This window comes from Macaca fascicularis, chromosome 19 (genome assembly GCF_037993035.2).
Source record: "Macaca fascicularis isolate 582-1 chromosome 19, T2T-MFA8v1.1".
NCBI classification, from domain to species: domain Eukaryota; kingdom Metazoa; phylum Chordata; class Mammalia; order Primates; family Cercopithecidae; genus Macaca; species Macaca fascicularis.
In genome coordinates, this window is record NC_088393.1 from 59,556,537 (window position 1) to 59,577,636 (window position 21,100).

Sequence of the window (21,100 nt, forward strand, 5' to 3'; positions counted from 1 at the left end):
AAAAATGGGCAACTAGCAGCCCTCAGGGCTACTTTGTCTATGGAGTAGCCATGCTTTATTCTTTTACTTTCTTAATAAACTTGTTTTCACTTTATTCTATGGAGTCACGCTGAATTCTTCCTTGTGCGAGATCCAAGAATCCTCTCTTGCGGTCTGGATCAGGACCCCCTTCTGGTAACAGTGAGAAGAATCAGAGGGAAACATCTGGGAAGGTGAGAAGGATGGAGACCAAAACCACAGAGAGATTGAAGGGAGGCAGAGAAGTTGACAGGACAGAGCATCCACACCCAGGCACGTTGCCAAGATTAACCCCATAATTTTTGGCTCTATTGGAAGCTCATTTGTAGGTTTCCAGTGCAAAGAGGTGGTGGGCTTTCTGAAATACTAGGTTCTATCCAAGGATATCAGAGTGGTATAAAGAGAAATGGGAAGCAGAGGCAGAAATAAAGTAGTCATCCTAAAGCATTATTCCCAAGGCTTTGTGTCATTAAGGCTGTTTACAATTTTAAGTAGTTTAAAATTTAAAATTGCATCTAACAATGACTTAAACCAAAGACAGCATTTATGGTTTACTTTCCAAAGATTTTGCAAGTGAGTAGTACTCAGTTACGTTCTGTCTGAATAATATCATTAAAAAAAGTTTATTTTAATCTTTTCACTTTTTCATCACTAGTTTGGCGTTTTTGTTTGTTTGTTTGTTTGTTTTATTTCCTGGAAATTGCTACCTCACAGCCCCAAGATAGCTCCTGACCTCACAATACAACATCTCATGCCAGGAAGATAGGGATGAAATGAAAAAATACTGAAGATTTAGATCTGAGGTGAGAGGCCGGGCGCGGTGGCTCAAGCCTGTAATCCCAGCACTTTGGGAGGCCGAGACGGGCGGATCACGAGTTCAGGAGATCGAGACCATCCTGGCTAACACGGTGAAACCCCGTCTCTACTAAAATACAAAAAAAATTAGCCGGGCAAGGTGGCGGGCGCCTGTACTCCCAGCTACTCGGGAGGCTGAGGCAGGAGAATGGCGTGAACCCGGGAGGCGGGGCTTGCAGTGAGCTGAGATCCGGCCACTGCACTCCAGCCTGGGCAACAGAGCTAGACTCCGTCTCAAAAAAAAAAAAAAAAGAAAAAAAAGAAACATTCTCAAAGCCATCCCTTTGCAGGACTACAGAACAATATTTTTCAGAAGCACACACCTGACAAGTCACTTTCCTGCTTAAATGGCTTTTCATGTATTTATGAAGAGATTCCAAGTCCTTCTTGTAGCATTCAAGACCCTCCAACAGATGGCCTCTGCCACTTGGTACACACAGTGTTTATTGCTGTCTGCCTCACCATCTATGCTCCAATAACCACAGGTAACCTGCTATTTCTTGACCCTTTTCTGTGTGCTTTCACTCTCCTCTGACTGGAATGTATTTTTTTTCTTTTTCTTTATCTGAGTCTTTAAGACTCATCCCGGATGTTAGCTGCATTGCACTTGGAAGTGACCCTGGACCCTTTCAGTCTCAGTTAGTTGTTCCTTTTGGGAAATCTCATAATGAACCAGGTATCTGTCTATCACTGTATACCCCCACTCTACTGTGACTGCTTAGGGAAATGGCAGAGGACACCATTGTGCACAAAGGCTGCATAAGACTATGCTTAGTCATAGCAGAGTGACTCTCTCATCTCTTTACCTGGGTAGTTGGCATCTCCAGGGTAGAGCACATGTCTGTTTAAGCTCTATGTCTGCAGGAGCCAGCAAGGGAGCAACTCTTCAGAGGCCTCACCCGTGCAATACCCACCACCCTTTAGTATACTGATAAGTACATTTCATTTTAATCAGGTGGCAGGTAGCAATGTGCCACTGTCCTAGGAAATCAATCATGATTGGCCTAAGCCAATATGAGCAACTTCTTTATCTTTTTATTTATTTATTTATTTTTTGAGATAAGGTTTTGCTCATTACCCAGGCTCGAGGGCAGTGGCATCATTATGGCTCACTGCAGCCTCCACCTCCCTGACAAAGCAATCCTCCTACTTCAGCCTCCTGAGTAGCTGGAATTACAGGAGCATACCACCACACCCAGCCAATATATATATATATTTTTAGATATGGGGTCTCACTATGTTGCCCAGGCTGGTCTTGAACTCCTGAGCTCAAGCAATCCTCCCGCCTCAGCCTCCCAAAATGCTGGGACTACAGGTGTGAGCCACTGTCCCTGACCTTTATTTTTATGTATTGGTATTTTTGTTATTTCTTGGCCATTGATTGGTCTAGAGATGGCATGCTCTGGCAATGAAAGACAAGAAGAGGTCCTGAAGAGACTCTGGACTAGGTTTCCCTTTGTGGTAAAATGAAAGAAGCATGTGAATGAGTCACATTTTCTGCTTGTCTCATGCTTCTGGCTCAGGAGGGCCTGTTGATGTGATGTCCAGAACAGTGGCAGCCATTCTGTGGTCACTTTCAAGAAGGCCCTGGAAGAAAACCAATATGATGATGGAGTGGAAGGGTGACATTAAACTCAATTTTTGTTCAGACTCCAGATCTATCCCCTTCCAAAACTTTTTTTAATAATAAATTTCTCCATGGCTTATGTGCTTCATTGGTTTACTCTACCTTATCATTGAAAACATCCAGTGAATCAGAGAGAAACTAGAAAATAGTTGACTCTTGTTTTGTGGCTTTCTACTGTTTTTCATGGTTCTATTCCTTGGGCTTGAGAACAACATTCTGATGGTGTTTAAAAACTCAGAAAGAGTCCATCTCCTCAGATCAGTGGTCCATAGAGCATCTCCCTAAGAGCAGAAGGTTAGGGGGTTAATCTCGGCAATGGTGTGGGATGAAAGGTGTCTCTCATTCACCTCCCTTACCTCCCTCCATGCTCCTAGTTACTGCTTCTTTTTGTAACTCCGAGGTGTAAAATACCTCAAAGCATATTTGATTTTGTCACAGATTTCTGGTACGGGGCTCTTAAAACCCTTGGAATTCCCTGAGTGATAGGAGTGTTTTTTTGTTATTCGTAAAGAGCCCCTTTTGATCACAGCTGAGTTATGCTAAGGAGATGATGGCCTTTGGATGGGACTGGTCACCAGTAAGACCAAGGGATTAGAGGGCTAGGGCCATTGGCCCCACCTACTGACCTCCAGGAAGGGGAGGCAGGGACTGGAGATAGAGTTCTATAAAAACTCTTGAACAGTGAGATTTGATGAGTTTCCACATTGGTGAACACTTAGGGGTGCTGGGAGAATGGCTGCCTGGAGAGAGCAAGGAAGCTCCATGTGCCACCCAACCCCTTTCCTGCCACATACCTGCCATATGCTTCTTTCCAATGGATTATTCCTGAGGTGTATTCTTTATATAAAGCAGCAAACATAAACAAAGTGCTTTCCTGAGTTCTATGTGCCATTCTAGCAATTTATTGGTGTCATTGGAACACCCAGTTTATAGCCTGTCAGGCAGAAGTACAAGTGGTCACCTGGGACTTGCAACAGACGTCTGATGTGAGAACAGTTTGTGGGAGTGAGCCCTTTAACTCTTGAGATCTGATGATAAATCCAGGTAGACAGAATCAGAACTGGATTTTTAATTGCAGGTGGCCCAGTTGGTGTCCCCAGAGAATTGGAGAATTTCTTGGTGCGGAGAAAAACTACATTTGGTCAGAAGGATTGTGAAAGTAGAGAATCGAGTTTTTGTTTAACCATGCATCTTTGATATTTATTGTTGTCCTCTCATTCTTCTCACCTTGGTAATTGTTTCTTTCATTTTCCTGAATCTCTGAAAAGAAAGGGCCTGGACTCTCAGATTCCTTGGCCTTTCATATTTGGAAGGATGGACTCCGGTCTCCCACAGAGGGCTGGAGGTGAAGGAACATTCAGACACATAAGTTTCTAAGCGAAATGGTCTGACAACATCTCCAAGGTGTCTTCTGGGAAGGGTAAGAAACCCCGCGTTTGTGTCAGGGTTGATTCCAGCTCCATTGTCCCTGTGTCCTTCAACCTACGTCTCTGCTGAAACCTGTTCTATAAAAACAGGAAGTAAGTGGTTTGGACTGACCTACTGCACTAGGTTCTACAGAGCAAACCAAATGGAGTCAGTCATACTAAAACTCCACATCACCAAACCAAAACTAATTTGTTTACCTGAACTTTTGAGAAATCAGGAGAGAGAGAAAATGGACAAATTCCTAAAACAGGCCAGTTTCAGTGGACATGAAAATGAAGTTCTCTCTGCTTTCATCTTCACCAAACAAAAAAAAAGTAATCTGTGGTAACTTGACTTCAATCAATCAGTTGTTCCTTATTGCTGTCTCTCTATTCCTGCCGCACAGAAAAATGCAACGTCCAAATGACGAATCAATTTTTTGTTCTTGTTTCTGCTTTCTTTAGCCCTCCTGTCCCTATAAAACCAACTTTCTCGGCTCTAACCATCAAAATATTCGTGTTATTTTATAGCATGAAAGACTGTCTGATTCTATTATTACAAAGCCAATTAAGATCTTAAAACCAAACGTGTAACTTCATCTTTTGACAAGTCCTTAGAGCCTGAGTTGCTCCACAAGAATCCAGGAACTGGGCACAGGAAAAGGATCTCAGCTGGTGGTAAGTTGGGGTCTGAAAATTTTAAAGTTATTGTTGAAATGCCTGCTACATGACAGAGCCCTTCTAACGCTGGAGTAGTGCAGTCCAGTGAAGAATCCACTTCTCACACATGGCTATTGATCTCCTGCTGTTCCTAGTCTGACCTGAGTTGTGCTGTATGGATAAAAATGCACATAGTATGCTTGAAGAGTTAGTGTGAAAACAATGTTAACTATTTCATTAACAATGTTTAATTTGGTTACATGTTTCAGTAATATTCTTTTTGTTTGTTTGTTTGTTTGTTTTTTGAGACAGAGTCTTGCACTGTCACCCAGGCTGGAGTGCAGTGGCGCAATCTCAACTCACTGCAACCTCTGCCTTCTGGGTTCAAGCGATTCTCCTGCCTCAGCCTCCCAAGCAGCTGGGATTGCAGGCACTTGACACCATGCCCTGCTAATTTTTTGTATTTTTATTAGAGACGGGGTTTCAATATGCTGGCCAGGCTGGTCTTGAACTTCTGACCTTGTGATCTGCCCGCCTTGGTCTCCCAAAGTGCTGGGATTACAGGTGTGAGCCACCGTGCGTGGCCAATTCTTTATCATGTATGTAATTAAATAAAATGTATTACTAAAATAATTTCCCCAAAGGTGTTTTACTTTTAAAAAAAAATAATGGCTACAAAAAAGTTGTAAGTCCCATATGTGGCTAAAGTTAACATATTATATTTCTATTGGACAGTGTTAGTCTAAAGATGTAGCACTGGATGATCTTGGCAGTCCTGTGGATCTTACGTACTAGTGTGGAGGGTATTTAAGAGAGAAAATAAATGAACAACAAATAAAGGAGATAAGTACCTGGTGAGACAGGCTGCACCTGGGCATTTTGCAGAGTGGGTCAGGCGGGATCTCTCTGAAACAATATTTGACCTGAAATATGAATATTCAGAATGAGCCAGATGCGGGAAGCTCAAGACGAAGAGCACAGTAGTCAGAAGGAACAGAGAAAGCAGAGGCCCTGAGATGACAATGAGCTGCAAGTTCAAGGAACAAGAGCCCAGTGGGTGGAGCCCAGTGAGAGAGTACAGAGATGAGGTTTGAGGGATGCACAGGGCACATGTGGCAGTGAATAAGGGAACCTAAGATAAGGGTAACTTAGAAGTCTGGAAGCCGTCGGAAGGTATGGAGAATAACGTCACCATCTTATTGGACCTTTTTAAAGCTCATTTGGTTTCTGTCTGGAGAATGGATCTTAGGGGAGGGGGCAGCAGGACCAGGAAAAAGCTACTTGCAAGGTTTGCGCAAATATCCAAGCCTGACAGGGCCATGGAGATGGCAATAGTTCTGGCTGGGCATTCAGCATGTTCTGTAGATACAATGCATAAGACGTGGATGGCGTTGGGTGGTGAGGAAAAGAGAAATAAAAGGTGAGTTCTAAATCTGGAGCTTTAACAACTGAACGTTTAATCTCCAAATAGATACAGAATATTGGAAGAGTGGCAGGTTTGGGAGGCAGGGAACATCAACAGTTTGGTAAAACCATGTGAGGTTTGGAGTGTCTATGGGACTACCATGGGGAGAGGTTTTATCAGACTTGAGTGCCAGTGAGAGGCCACGGCTGATAATTTAGATGAAAAGACACACAATGGTTTAATCCCAGAGACTGGATGATATCATTTATAGAATGTGAGATGCCCCAACATTTGGAGTCAAATTTAGAATAGAAAACACCAGTAAATTGGACTGAAAAGAGGAAGTGAATTGAGCTGTAGAGAAGACCAAGAGTGTATTGTGTGTACATATCTCTTGGATATATCGCATGGCATAGGAAAAATGTGTTTGAAAAGGGAGAAAGTGATCCAATGGGTCCTGTGTCACTGGGATATCGGGATAAAAACTGAGAAGAACTCACTGGAGTTGTCAGCCTGGGGGTCATAAGCATTCTTGGGAAAACGCATTAGGTGGAGTGCTAAGGACAGAAGTCAATATGGAGTGGATTAAGGAGAACAGCTGAGGCGAGGAAGAAAAAGGAGGAATTAGAGACATTATCTTTGGATGTTTGGCTGAAAATTCCCCTGACAGAGAGGTCATTTGGCTGAATAGGGTTGAAGCTGGAAAGAAATATGGTTCAAAGGAGGTTTCTCTTCAAAGAGAAGGGGGTGTGATTATGTGATAGAATGATCTAGTAGAAATACAATTTTCAATTTTTTTTTTGGTATAAAAAACGGTCTTTTGTCCCTCACCACATCCCACCCCAATCTAAGTCTCAACTTTCTCATCTGTACAATGGTTATACGAATTAGAACTAACATTAATCGATATTCACTGTGTCTCAGGATGTGCTCAGTGCTTACACATATTAACACATCCCATCCGCAGAGCCTATGAGAGGAGTTGTGAGGGTTACGGGAGAAGCTCTTGGTGTGTGGATTAATGTTCATAAGTAGAAGCTACTATTGCTATGAGCATCGTTCTTGTCCCAACCCTGAGCTTCATAGTGCAGGGTTCGGGATTGCACCCCACAACACATCACACAGCCTGGTGAGGGCTAAGGGTTCTAATTTGTTATAGATTTACAGATCTATCCTAGACGATTTCCATGTCTATTCTTTTTTTTTTTTTTTTTTTGAGATGGAGTCTCTCTCTGTTGCCAAGCTGGAGTGCAGTACTGCAATCTCAATCTCAGCTCACTGCAACCTCCGCCTCCCAGGTTCAAGCGATTCCCCTGCCTCAGCCTCCTGTCCATGTCTATTGTTATTTAATCCTCCCCTGAAAATCAGTCTTCATCAAAAAACCATTTCAGTTCTGCAGAGGGGAAAACAGGGGCTCAAAGAGATGTCACTGATCAAGAATTTACACTGTCGAGGTGTCAGAGATAAGATTATAGTAGAGATTTAACTGACTCCAGAGCCTGGTACTCTTTACACGGTCACAGTGATACTCAACTGGCAGGGGGAGGGGGTGGGGAGGTATTTTGCCTCCCAAGGGATCTTTGATAATGTCTTTTGGTTCTCACTCCTGAATGAGGAGTTGCTACTGGCATCTATGGATAGGGGCCAGGGGTGCCGCTAAACATCCTACTGTGTACAGACCAGTCCACCGCAACAAAGAATTAACCAGCCCTAAATGCCATTGGTGCCAAGGTTGAGAAAACCTGAGCTACAGTAAACAATGTCCCTTGGAAGGCCTCAGTGAAAGTGACTGGTAATGACAGGAAAAAAAGGAGGAAATGCGTAAAAGAAGTAGGAGAAAAAATTTATTATATGAGGGCAGGACCCTATCCTGGTAATTTTGGGAGAACGCCTTTCAGTGGCAGCGCTTGAGCTTGCAAAGGTAGTGGCTCTGGGCTTGTTCAGTCTGGTTTTCAAATTTTGCTGCCTGCACTGATTGGCTGGGCATGATGCTGAAAAAACTACAGAAGTCCCTGGGGCAAGGATTCTCCCTGGTAACAAAGGGATAATCATGGCTACCTCGCCGTGTTATTATGAGTATTAGATGTAAACAAGTGCTAGATAATTGCTATCATTCTCAAAGAGGTTAAATAGCCCACGGTGGGAAGATTCTCAAATTTTCACGATCATAGAAAATCACCGTAGGTTGGCTGGGCACGGTGGCTCACACCGGTAATCCCAGTACTTTGGGAGGCCGAGGAGTTCGAGACCAGCCTGGCCAACATGGTGAAACCTCAGCTCTACTAAAAATACAAAAAGTTAGCCGGGCATGATGGTGGTCGCCTGTAATTCCAGCTACTGGGGAGACTGAGGCAGAAGAATTACTTGAACCCAGGAGGCAAAGGTTGCAGTGAGCCGAGATTCACGACTGCACTCCAGCCTGGGCGACAGAGGAAAAAAGGGAACCATTACAGACATTTGCCCCTGAACTTGAAGTGCGCCACACCCCACTCCCACTGCCAGTTGCCACCCCCGTCAGCTCTCTTCCTGCCTGTTCTCTTGCTCCTCTGAGTGTGGCCCCTAGATGTCTCATGTACCTCCCAGGGTCTGTGAATACCAAAACCTCTCAAACTTTAACACTGTGGTGGCATCATTGAGCTGTGCCCACAATCTGACCAGCGATGTGAGGTTGCCCGAACGAGACCTGGGCAGGTGGATCCCCTCCTGATGTTCTTTTGTCCTGGCTTCTGGTGGCTGCTGAGGACGGTCACTACCAGCTGAGTTGATAGAGAAACTTGAAGAGCTTCATTTAATACCACTGGCATACCAGGCAGGCTTTTGGCTGTGTCTTGGACACAATCCCAATGTCTGTGTTTGTGGATGACTCACACACTTCCTGCCCAGTCGGTCTGGGATGGCACTACTGCTTGCTGGTGCTTGATTTTGCTGCTTCGTGCAGCTTAGTACTGCTGTCCTCAGCTGTTACCTTGGAGATTCTCCAGAAATTCCAGTGGCTGTGGACGGCTCTCCGAGGCTTCGGGCTCCCCAGCAGCTGCTGGAGGGCAGATCCTATCGTAATGAGGGTGTTTCCCTGTGGGACATCAGACACCCTTTCTGGGATCAGGCCCCTGACAGGGGTGCCACTAATGGAGGGTATGTTGCCCCTTGAGCCATACCTGTTTATCAGGTGACCTAGGGCCTCCGTAGTGGTCCGGCCTGTATTGGCTCTAAGTTGCAAAGTACTGGCCTCTGGCCAGAGAGAGCTGGTCAGGATGGTGAGCTGGCCACCTGGTAGCTGTGGCTCTATCCTCAGCTCTACCTCCATCTTGCTGACGATAGGGCCATGGGCCACCAGGCTCCTGGGGAGCAGCGATTCCCCCATAGTGAGGTTGAAGAGGATGACAGAATGCTGGCTTCACTGTGTCAGTGAAGGGTTGGTGGGTGAAAGGATCCAATCGCCTAACTCTAACCTGTGACAGGGCAACCGTACCTGAGTGTCCAGGACACCTTGAGAGAACAGATGCTGCTGAGGCCAGCGCCTCCTTGGTTGCTGCATTCCTTGGTGCTATCACTTCTCATTCTCCCAGCCCCTCAGAGGTCGATCGGGTCACCCTGGAAAGAGAAGCAGCTGCCTACAAGGCCGGTGCAAGCGGAACTCATTGTTCAGTTTTGAAGAGAAAGTGAGGTTAAAGAAAGACACTCGAAGAGAGAGAGAGCATCTCAACAGCAAATGCAGGCATTTACGTCTAGCATAAACCTGCAGCGGTGCCAGTGCCCACCACTGCTTACAGGCTTTGGCAATTACAGGCCTGGGTGGGGGAGGTCTGGAAGTGGGGCATGGCCTGTTGCCTGGGAAAATGTTGATAACATGTTCCCATGATGAGGCGGTTTGGCACTTGTTCCTGCAGAATGTGATAGTGAAATGCCTTGGGCCTTTGCCCGGCTGGGTATGATAAGGATGTTCTTCTGCCTCGTGGTCAGGTGGTTAGGAGGATGTTTCTCATGGCCCGAAATCCCGTGGAATGTTTGCAGACCTTTGATCAAGGTCTGCAAAATGGTGGCGGGCTTACAAAGTGGTACAGTTTGGACTAACTCTCATTACCATTAATTTTTTCCTTTTTTGATAACAATGTGTAAAGTGAAAAGAGCAGAGTGCTACTCCATACCACTGGGATCTTGTCCAGTAAACATCCGGAGAGTGAGGATAGGAAATAAAAAGTGTATAAATATTAGATGCCTAGAAATGCAAGCCATTTTAAAGATTTTACAGAAAATAGAAAAAAAGAGAGGAGAGGGACTCATTGTCTTGTAATGGGGTCCTTCCCAGAGAGAGTTGACTATTTAGTGGCACCGGGCCCTTTTCCTCCTTCCCCTTTTTCTCTTATCAACCAGGGCAGAAACTAAGAATTTTGGCTTCAAATGGCTAAAAGACTGATGGGGGAAAAAAGAAAATAGAAAAAAATAACAGAGAGACTGATGCTCTAGGCAGCTACAAGTCCAAGAAAAAAGAGAGAAACTTTTAACTTTAAGTGCTGAGCCAAAACCAGGTCTAGCAAACATAATGCTGGCCCTAGATTACTTACTAATTTATGAAGAAAATTCTAGATATGGGGGTGACAAAAGGAAATTAAATCCATTATATAGGCATATATTTTAATGTAAATATATAATAGATAAATTATGTATACATAATATATAACCAAATTGAAACAGTTTTATAATTTGATTTGACTAGAAAGTCAAAATCCATATATTAATTTTTGTAGTAAAAGTTTATGTAAAAAAAAGACAAAAAGGACACTGATTGGCTTTTGTTCCTCTACAATATAGGTTCTAACTTAACTTTTAACATTAGTGGCCAGGTGCGGTGGCTCACGCCCGTAATCCCGGCAGTCGGGGAGGCCGAGGTGGGCAGATGACCTGAGGTCAGAAGTTCAAGATCAGCCTGGCCAACATGGTGAAAACCCATCTCTACTAAAAGTTACAGAAATTAGTCGGGCGTGATGCCAGGTGCCTGTAATCCCAGCTACTTGGGAGGCTGAGGCAGGAGAATTGCTTGAACCTGGGAGGTGGAGGTTGCAGTGAGCCGAGATTGTGCTACTACACTCCAGCCGCATGAATTGACAAAAATTTATGGACTTAATAGTGGGACTCAACTTATAGTAGTACATCGGGATCCCATTAAATTTACTTACTCTACCCCCATAATCTTGAGAAGCTAACTAAAATTTTGAAAAATGAGTAGACCTCACTTTATCTGTAGTGTCACCTAAATTTCCCATAGCCATACAGTCATTGCTCTAAAATATTCCATGTTGCATGTAGACTCTGTGACACAATTAATAACAAATTAAAATTAAAGTAAGCTTTTGGCACTTACAAATTAGCTTGATCAAATGGGGCCCCTTAGTCCCACAGTTAAGATAATTTATTACAGCCCAACAGAAGTTGAAACAGCACCTTCAAGGATTAAAATGTATTATACAAAACCCGATTAATAAAAGCGTGATTATCGACACCACATCTCCATTTAGCAAACCAAAAGTTCTTCCTGTTCCCAAATCTAAAAAAAAGAATTTCCTAAAAATGCCTTATGATGGATGACTACAGCAGATGGGCTGTTGAGGGCTGCCTCAACCCCTCAGCCCAGACCAGTGACAGAGCTACAAACACTGCTTCACTTCCTGCAGAGGTGGAGTTACAGGCAATGTGAGGAGGGGGTCAGGGATATTTTTTAGCTCTTTCTCATCCTACCCTCATGCCAGTTCCAGCTTCATCTACCCTTCAGTCATATTAAGCCATTCAAGGATGAGTGATCAAGTTTTTAATCAGGAAAAAACACTTCTGTGCCACCTGATTTGAGAGTAAGAAATAGAAAATGAGGCTATTGTGAGTGTCATTTCTAATTTCTGGACCTCAGCCTGTACCCTGGGGTAACTGGAAATGCAAAAAAACTACAAGAAAACAGAAAGAGTGGTTGGGGTTTGTCAGGCTTAGATGAGATCGTATACATTAAAGGGAAAACTTAATTACTTTACCCTTAAGTATAATGTTTGCTGTCACCTTTTTGTATGTTTCTCTTTTTAATCAGATTATTGAAGGTGTCTTCTATCCTCACTTTTTAAGAGTTTTCTTCTTCTATTGCTTAAATTATGAATGGATGTTAAATTTTTTAAAATGTAATTTCTGCCAATATTAACATGATTATTTTTATTCTTTCATTTTCATCATTACAAATTAGGTTGATGAATTCTTCAATGTTATACTACCCTTGCGTTTCTGAAATGAATCACGCTTGCTCATGATATATCTTAGATACTTGTAATTGATCTTCTAGATTTGTTTAGAATTTCTGTATTTATGTTTATGTAAAGATGATTCTGTTACTTCACTTTTCTCTACTGTCCTTGTTAGGTTTTACATCCACTCCTAATGGTCTCCTGAATGGAGTTGGAAAATGATTTTCTGATTCTCTTCTGTAGTATTATATCTTTTTTAACACTGTTACACTTAAACTTTTTTTTTTAATTTTCAAAAAAAAATTTCTTTTGAGACAGTGTCTCACTCTGTCACCTAGGATGGAGTGCAGTGGCGTGATCTTGGCTCACTGCAACTTCCAGCTCCTGGGTTCAAACGATTCTCATGCCTCAGCCTCCCGAGTCGCTGGGACTACAGGCATGTGCCACTATGCCTGGCTAATTTTTAGTAGAGATGGAGTTTCACTATGTTGGCCAGCCTGGTCTCAAACTCCTGCCCTCAAGTGATCTGCCCGCCTCGGCCTCCCAAAGTGCTGGGATTACAGGCGTGAGCCACCGCACCTTGCTTCAAAATTTATAAAAAGTGTTTATTGGCCGGGCGCAGTGGCTCAAGCCTGTAATCCCAGCACTTTGGGAGGCCGAGACGGGCGGATCACGAGGTCAGGAGATCGAGACCATCCTGGCTAACACAGTGAAACCCCGTCTCTACTAAAAAATACAAAAAACTAGCCGGGCGAGGTGGCGGGCGCCTGTAGTCCCAGCTACTTGGGAGGCTGAGGCAGGAGAATGGCGTGAACCTGGGAGGCGGAGCTTGCAGTGAGCTGAGATCCGGCCACTGCACTCCAGCCTGGGCGGCAGAGCGAGACTCCGTCTCAAAAAAAAAAAAAAAAGTGTTTATTAAAAATACTTTTTAAAAACATTTACATGAAGCCAACTGGGTCTTGGATTTTCTTTCTGGGAAGGATTTTAAATATAGGTTTAATTTCTTTAACAATTATTACATTGTTCAGTTTTCTGTTTCATATCTTTCACTTTTGGTAAACTATTATTTTCAAGAAATTTGGCCATTTCATCCCAACTATGAAGTTTATTGGCATGAAGTGGGATAACAACTGTATACAAACTTCACATCGTTCCTTTCATATAATAAGAATGTAAGCTATCTGAGGGCAAAGATTGTGGTCTGTATTGCTTACAGATGGATCCTCACCCCCTATGTGTAAAATAGTGTCTGACATGTGGTAGGCACTCAATAAATACTGAATTAATGAATCAATAAATAGTAGTGTCACCTAGATATTTAGGTGAGAAACATTTGATGTGTAAAATTATCTCCAGCCCTCATAACATGAACCAAGTCATGTCTAGTAAATTCTCATCCTCATGTGCACAATATTTATAAATTCCCAGGTGGCTTCCATTTTCATGAACACCTTAAATTTTGAGTTTCCGCTTCAATAGAGTACTCTCGCTAACCACTGCCTAATGACTTTGTATTTAAATCAACCAGCTCATAACTCAGCCCTTTACCTTGCTTTCTCCACGTAAACACTCAGAAATTGTCATTTTTGTATTGTGTAACATACTTTCCTGATACACTGGCAAAAGACACCACTCAACAAGAAGATCAAGGAGTCCTGTTATCAATGTCCTCTCTCACTCCACTGCTTTACTCACTCATTTTTCTCCTGTCTTCCCTAGAGTTCTGTGCATTTCCAAGGCAGAGCAGTTTGCCCATTTCGTTCACACTTTTGACTCCTATAAATGCTTTTAATTTCAAAAAAAAAAAAAAGTATATTCTTTAATGCCCAACTAAGTTGTGGCCATAGAAAATGAGGAACAATGAAAAAAAATGCAAGAGAGAAAGTCAGGAGCCATGAAGGACAGTGTGTGACTTCTAGATAAGAGAGCCAGGGCTTCCAGATGGGCTAATTAAGAGACTTCCTCCACCATCAGGATAGGAGATTCTTACTATTCCTTCCCACTGGCCTTGGTTAATTGCAGTAGAACAGTGCCTGCTGCATCTCCCCGTTTTTCTTTTCCTCATTAGGAGTTTCCATTGTGGATTCACAATTCTCATTGCATCGTGGTATATTGGGGCTTTGAATCTGAGTATTCTTTTAAGTTATGGGACAGTTATCACAAAGAAACTTCAACATAAAACGTTGGGGATATCATCCTTGGGAAGGATGGCTCTACTTCTTCTATTTGGGAGAAGAGTGTAAAGGGATCTTGAGTACCCGAAGGCATAATTCTGGCCAAGACTGACAGCTGCCTACCCAACATTCATCACTCTTCTTCACTGCAGTGAATGCTTATAAGGGTCTGTTGCCTCGGCATCCAGTCTGAAAACAAGCTTAATTTTCTCATATGAGGCTCAGGATTCAGTCACCCTTGACACAGTTTCCAGTTCTACACCACAGTCATGAGTCCAAGGAAAAAAAAGAGAAGAACTTTAAGTACTGAGCAGAATCCAGTTCTAGGAAACATAATCCTAGCCCTAGAATACTTAGTGATTTATGAACAAACTTCTAATGGGAGGGTGATAAAAGGAAATTCAATACATCATATGTATATATGTATATATTTTCATGTAAATATATGACAAATAGGTGGATTATGTACATTTAATATATAACCGCATCAAAATAAAGTTTTACAATTTCATTTGTTTGGGAATTCAAAATTCATATATTAATTTTTATACCAAAAAATCTATATAACAAAAAGATAAAAATGCACTGATTTGGTTTTGTGCCTTTACAACATAGGTACTAACTTAACTTCAACAACAGCAAAAATGCTCAAATTGACAAAAATTTATGGACTTTACATTGGGGCTCAAATTATACATGAGGATCTGTTGAGCACTCGATTATCTCGCTGTTCGGGGTGCCACTATGTAACCTGCCATGATCCCTGGTGGACTGAACAAAGAGGGGTGAACGTGGGAATAAAAGACAAGAGACAAAATAGTATATTTGGAAGAAGGGGTCGGGGGCACCTTGCCTCTAGTGGACAAGGGCCCTGAACTTTACACAGCCCTCCATATTTATTAGTCAAAAGAGATAGTGAGAAAGGGGGTGGGAGAAGAGGTCAGCTGGTTGGTCCAGAGTAGGCTTACAAGACTACATTCTCTAGATGTCCCAGTAGATAACTTCAAAGAGCTTGGCGCCAGGAAGCAACTGCCCTCTGCAAACCTTCTGGCGGCAGGAGCAGTTGTGAGTCTGCTCACATCCTGTATTCATGATAAACAGTTTGCTCTTTCATCATATAGCCTCCAGTGGAATGCTGAGTTTGTCATGTCCCAGGGGCCTTCAGCTCCCTGCATATCTCCCTTTCTGGGCAGTTCTCATACTTCAATTGGCGGTCCATCCAATTTTACAGACTATAAACAGAAGATAGAGATAAAACAACATAATTCCAAGAACTACATATAAGATGTTACTGTGGTACTTTAGATAGGTCCAAGGGTTGAGGCTCTCCAGGCCTTCCTGGAATTCAGTCCAGTCTTCTAAAGAAGGCTGAAATTCTTGAGTTTGCCTATTTAAATGAAGAATTTTGTTTTGTAATTCACCAATATCAAAGGTGAGGTTGGATGTGAAAGCTCCCTGCAAATGGGCTTTCACAAGGTCCCATGGATACTCACTTTGGTTGTATTCTAAGTTGGTTACACAAATATGAGTGTGATTAAAATGATGACGCAATTGCTGCTGCAACTGCAAGCTTTGTACTTGTTCCCCTAACCACAGAACCGTGGATTTCAACATTGCCACTTCAGTTTGTAACTCAGTGTTAACTTTATTCTGAAGTAGCCACGCTTGTCTGTACGTGTCCAGTTCTCTACGTGCTGAGCCATTTGAACAGAATTATGCAAAGCTACAGAGGACATCACAACAGAAGTTATTAGTGTGACCAAGGAAACGATAACAAAAATTATTATGCTTAAGGCTCTATAGGCACAATGAGTAAGCTGAGTTAGAAGAAGTTTCACAAAATGCAAAGCAGGTGTGGCAGCCCAAGCCTTGGACAGATGAACAGGAATCCATAGCCCAGGGATGCAACCTAAAATGATCAATGTAGAGATACTATGTGTTCGCAATGTGCTATGATTAATGCAATGATACAACTGGCAAGCTTTACAGGTCAACTGGTTATTGTTTACCTGGAACTGGTCGTTCTTAGCTGCCAAAAAGACATAAGTATTAAAAACACAAACTGCAAACTGGTGATATTCTTTACAAATGTAACATTAAGACTGTGTCGTGACTCCAGTCGGCCTTCTCTCCATCTCTGCACTCAGGCTCAGCTGACTCATGGCTCGTACCGGAGGGACTGGGCCCATGGTTGGCCACCTTGGGTCCCTCCAGTCTCCCATTCCATGGTCGCACACACCTTGAGGGCACCCACACAGCTTGTCCATCTCCTGTAAAACACAAGCATATCCTCTTCCCCATGTCAGTAAATCCACCGGGCCTTTCTATTGTTCTTCTTCTGGGGATTTCCATAACATTTTTGGATAAACTTTCCTCTTTTCCTCTAACAGTTGCCAATGTCTTTCTGCTGGAGTCTTACCATCCGTACCGGGAGTCAAAAATTTTAAAGTAAGTAAGGCTAAATGTAGTTTTGATTGAGGTGGTAGTTGGCCTCCTATACCCCATTTTTGTCTTTTCAACATGCAGTGTAATGTTTGATGTGCCTGCTCTATAATGCCTTGTCCTCTAGGATTATAAGGAATTCCGGTTTTATTGGTTAGAGCCCAAAGCTGCAGGAAATTTTGAAAAGCATGACTAGTATAAGTGGGTCCATTGTCAGTTTTTAATTGTTTAGGTATCCCCACATGAGCAAATGATGACAGACAATGTCACTGTGCATGACCAGCTGTCTCACCTGTTTGGCATGTAGCATGCAGCATATGAGAATAAGTGAAACAAATTAAGCAGTTCTGGGCCTAGTGTACTTTCAACTGTAGCAGTTTCTATGCGACTGGCTACATTTACAACATAAGCTGAAGAAGAAGAATCTCCTTGCAGGGTTTGGTAAAGATGTATAAGTTGATAGGTAGCAATACCTAACATCGGGCGTAGCCAATTAATATCTCCTAATAATTGTTGAAAATCATGTAAAGTCTGCAACCTGTCTTTATGGTTGACAATGTTGATTGTAGCCTGCCATGGTCCCTGGTGGAGTGAACGAAGGGGGCGAGTGTGGGAATAAAGGCAAGAGATAAAAGAGTATATTTGGAAGAAGGGGTCAGGGGGCAGCTTGCCTCTAGTGGACGAGGGCCCTGAGCTTTACACAGCCCTCCGTATTTATTAGGCAAAAGAGATAGCGAGAATTGCCGGGGGGGGGGGGGGGGGGGTGTTGTTGGCCAGCAGCTTGATTCACAGCAGGCTTGCAAGGCTGCATTCTTAAAACAATAGGCGCTAGATTTCTCAATAGATAACTCTCAATAGATAACTTCAAGGAGCCAGGGAGTGAGGCCCTCCGCAGACCTTTTGGTGGCAGGGCAGTGTGAGTTTGCCCACATCCTGCATTCATGATAAACAGTTTGCTGTTTGATCACATAGCCTCCAGCGGAATGCTGAGTTGCTCACATCCCACGGGCCTTCGTCTCCCTGCAGTTGATAGGATCTGAAGCTGTGAGCTGTAAAACCTCGCAGCTGACTGCAATTAGCTCTGAGTGTTGAGCTGAAACCCGAGATCATTATTGTTTGAGTATGTTTTGGTCCATAGATAGCGGCATGACCTTTGGAAGAGCCATCAGTACAACAAGTGTGCCCACCTGGTATAGGTTTGTGATGAGTAATAACAGGAAGAATGAAAGAATGGATTTTATTAAATGTAAAATTTTGTCTGAGGGTAATGGTTATCTATAGCACCCATGAAGTCTGCGAACGCAGTTTGCCAGGCAGTCTTCATTTCCCAAGCTGCAGCTTGTTGCTGGGAGTCTAAAGGAACAATAATTTTGTCAGGATCATATCCCGTAAGCATTTTTGACCTATGCCTGCCCATAGTTACAATTTGTGTAATTAAAGAAAGATAAACTTGCAAGGTTTTGACTGTTTGATTAGATAGAAGGAACCATTCTATCACTGTTACAGACTTGTCTATGAACTGGCCCAAAAGTCCTGTTGGAGAGTGGGGGGTAGGAAGAATAAACAAAAGCAAAGGTTTTTGTGGTTGTAGCCATGAGGCATATCTCTGTTGTAACATTTGCTCTACAAGCTGTAATTCGGCTTCTGCCTCTTTAGTTAGTTGCTGCCGGGAATTGAAGGAAGAATCTCCTTGCAGGGTTTGGTAAAGATGTGTAAGTTGATAGGTAGCAATACCTAACATCGGGCGTAGCCAATTAATATCTCCTAATAATTGCTGAAAATCATTTAAAGTCTGTAACCTGTCTTTACGGAGAACTACTTTCTGAGTTGGTACACTTCTCTCTGTAACAATCGTTCCTAAATATTGGTCTGGGGAAGTTGTTTGTACCTTTTCTGGAGCTATTTTGAGATTCCATTTAGTCAGAGCCTGCTTCGTTTCTCTGAATAACTGATGTAGGTTTTGATCTGTAGGAGCGGCCAAAAGAATATCATCCATAAAATGAATGACATAAGCGGTAGGAAACATATTCCGAGGCTCCTTGAATGCTTGTCCTACAAAATGCTGACATAGTGTAGGCCTGTTAAGCATGCCTTGGGGTAAAACTCTCCATTGATAATGGGAAACAGGTTCTCTTTGGTTAATAGAAGGCACAGAGAAGGCAAAACAGGCTTATTCTTCTCGTGTAAGGGTGTAGTAAAGAAACAATGCTTAAGATCTATTATACAAGAGGCCAGTCTCTTGGAATAGCCGCTGGAGATGGTAAAACTTTTTGTAAGGCACCCATCAGTTTTACGTGTACATGAATAGCTCTTAAATCATGTAGTAGTCGCCATCTTCCGGACTTTTTTGGAATAACAAACACTGGAGAATTCCAGGGTTATGTGTCTGGCATCCCATTGTTCTTTTACTAGCTGGTGAAGTTGCATCAGGTTCTCCTGAGATAGGGGCCATTGATTCACCCATACAGGTTTTTCACTGAGCCATTCTAATGGTAAAGGCAGTGGGCGGAGGAGAAATATCAATGACCCTCATCAGAAATCCTGACATCCTATCCCTTTTCTCTCTGTTTTTCCATTACTGATACTGGGTTAGGATTTCCTTGAAGAAATTTTCCTAAACATTTTCCCCTCTGATAGCCCATGTTCTTCAACATTTTAAATCCGGGGTTATGCAAGTTTTCATTTGTAAGTCTCCTATCCCATGCTGTAAGTCAGTCTCAACCCCATAAATCGATAGCTATATTTGCAACATAAGACTGAAAAGTACATGACTGTCCATCCGGACCAAGACAAGGTAAAATCTCAGCGCTCTGTTGAACACTTTCAGCTGTTCCTACTCCCACTAAGGATGGAGAAGTTAATTGCAAAGGCCAGGATGGGGGCCAATTGTCTTTAGATATTACTGACATATCAGCTTCCTTATCCATAAGACCATAAAATTTCTTTCCTTTAATTTGTACTACATAGGTGGGTCTATTAGAGGCTATGGGTTGGGACAGATAGATTTCCCATGTAGTTGTGCTCCCAAACCCTTTATTTCCTCATTTCTCCTTTCATGGAGAAGGGTGTGATTTGCAGAGAATAAGCAATAATTGAGCAATATATTCTCCCAGCTCAAAACCCCAAAGATTTTGTGACATTAAAACTACTTGAATTTCTCCATAATCAGAGTCAACAACTTCTGGGACTACAGTAATGCCCTGTAAGTTAAGGCAGCTTTTGCCTAAAATTAGTTCCACATATCCTGCTGGTACAGGTCCCCAAATACCAGTGGGAACTTAGATGGGTTTGTCTGCCCCAACTAACATTACCCATTCTCTGACTGGGAGATCTAATCCTTCACTCCTGGTGTTCCTGGGGTGAGGGAATCAATGTGCCTCTGGGAACCCATGCCTGAAACAGGGTTGAGGTCTGGACTGGGCATGCCCTCATTGTTTGTGGGGCCTGGGTCCAGGCCCCTGTCTCATTTCCCAGCAGGGGGGTGCCATTCTGATGAAATTTTGGGTGGCACTGATTAGCCCAGTTATTTCCTCTGTTACAGCAAGGACAAAGCCCTGGCGTTTCTTCCGCTGGGTGGGGCACTGCATTGTAAGGTCCTTTCTTTCCTGAGATCTGGTGGCATTCCTTTATAAGATGCCCAGGTTTTCCACAATTATAACATTTTCCCATTTTAGGGTTGACCTTTGGCTCCTTTTAGATTTGTCAATTGCTAAATTAGCCACTGCTTGCATTAATATTGCAAAGTGATGAAGCTCAGTTCCTACATCTTGACAAGCTCTGAGAAAATTTCCCAAGTTTTTTATACACCTCACCAGTGCCAGTGCATGTTTACAATCCGTGTCTGCATTCTCAAAAGCTAGAGTTAAGGTTAGCATTTCTGCAGCCGTGGTATGAGGAATCTGATGCTTCACTGCCTCTTGTGATCTTGCAAGAAATTGCACATAGGGTTCCTGTGACCCTTGCATGATTTGTAAAAAGGATTGTACTGGGACTCCCTCTTCAGGAACAGTGGCCCAGGCGCATTCAACAGCCTGTGCACACTGCTGATAAGCAGCATCTGGGAGTGCCATTTGACTTCCCAGGTCTGAATAAGCGCCATTACCTAATAGCATATCCTCTGTAATGTCTCTGTTCAGCAACACGGTTCTGTTTAGCCTGGTCTGCACACATTTCTTGCCAATTTAAATTCCATGTCAGATATGCATTAGCGGACAATCAAGTGTGCACCAAGTGTCTCACATCAAAGGGTGAAAGACGCATAGCACCAAACACAGATTCTAGCAATCCTAAGGTGA

General features: G+C 43.0%; 1 protein-coding gene and 2 long non-coding RNA genes across 11 annotated transcripts in view; 1 reads left to right on the top strand and 2 right to left on the bottom strand.

Moving 5' to 3' along the window:
- Window positions 1-1,428: 1,428 nt before the first annotated feature.
- On the bottom strand, window positions 1,429-9,755 carry LOC102142965 (uncharacterized). 2 transcript variants are annotated; one of them, XR_010583127.2, is made up of 4 exons: window positions 9,441-9,755; window positions 5,418-5,489; window positions 3,295-4,737; window positions 1,429-2,781 (listed from the first exon to the last, which is right to left on the bottom strand). It is a non-coding gene; the product is annotated as an uncharacterized lncRNA (long non-coding RNA). The 2 variants fall into 2 exon arrangements; XR_012427926.1 differs by lacking the exon at window positions 1,429-2,781 and having other exon boundaries at window positions 3,900-4,005; window positions 9,441-9,578.
- FPR3 (formyl peptide receptor 3) overlaps window positions 4,352-21,100 on the top strand; it is a 34,100-nt gene continuing 17,351 nt past the window's right edge. For 2 of the 8 annotated variants that reach the window (XR_012427923.1, XM_045379659.3), the window contains exons 1-2: window positions 4,352-4,584; window positions 16,754-16,811. Coding sequence is in view for 2 of the 8 variants with exons in the window: in XM_065534835.2 (XP_065390907.1) it covers window positions 5,742-5,986 (245 nt within the window). In the remaining 6 variants the exon portion in view is untranslated. Of the gene's footprint in view, window positions 4,585-5,669; window positions 5,987-16,484; window positions 16,812-21,100 lie in introns of those variants that run through there. The other 6 variants (XR_012427924.1, XM_045379657.3, XM_065534837.2 and 3 more) reach the window with 5 other exon arrangements.
- LOC123570274 (uncharacterized) overlaps window positions 15,184-21,100 on the bottom strand; it is a 36,930-nt gene continuing 31,013 nt past the window's right edge. The window contains exon 4 of the long non-coding RNA XR_006694346.3: window positions 15,184-15,595. This is a non-coding gene — a long non-coding RNA (uncharacterized lncRNA). The remainder of the gene's footprint in view (window positions 15,596-21,100) is intronic.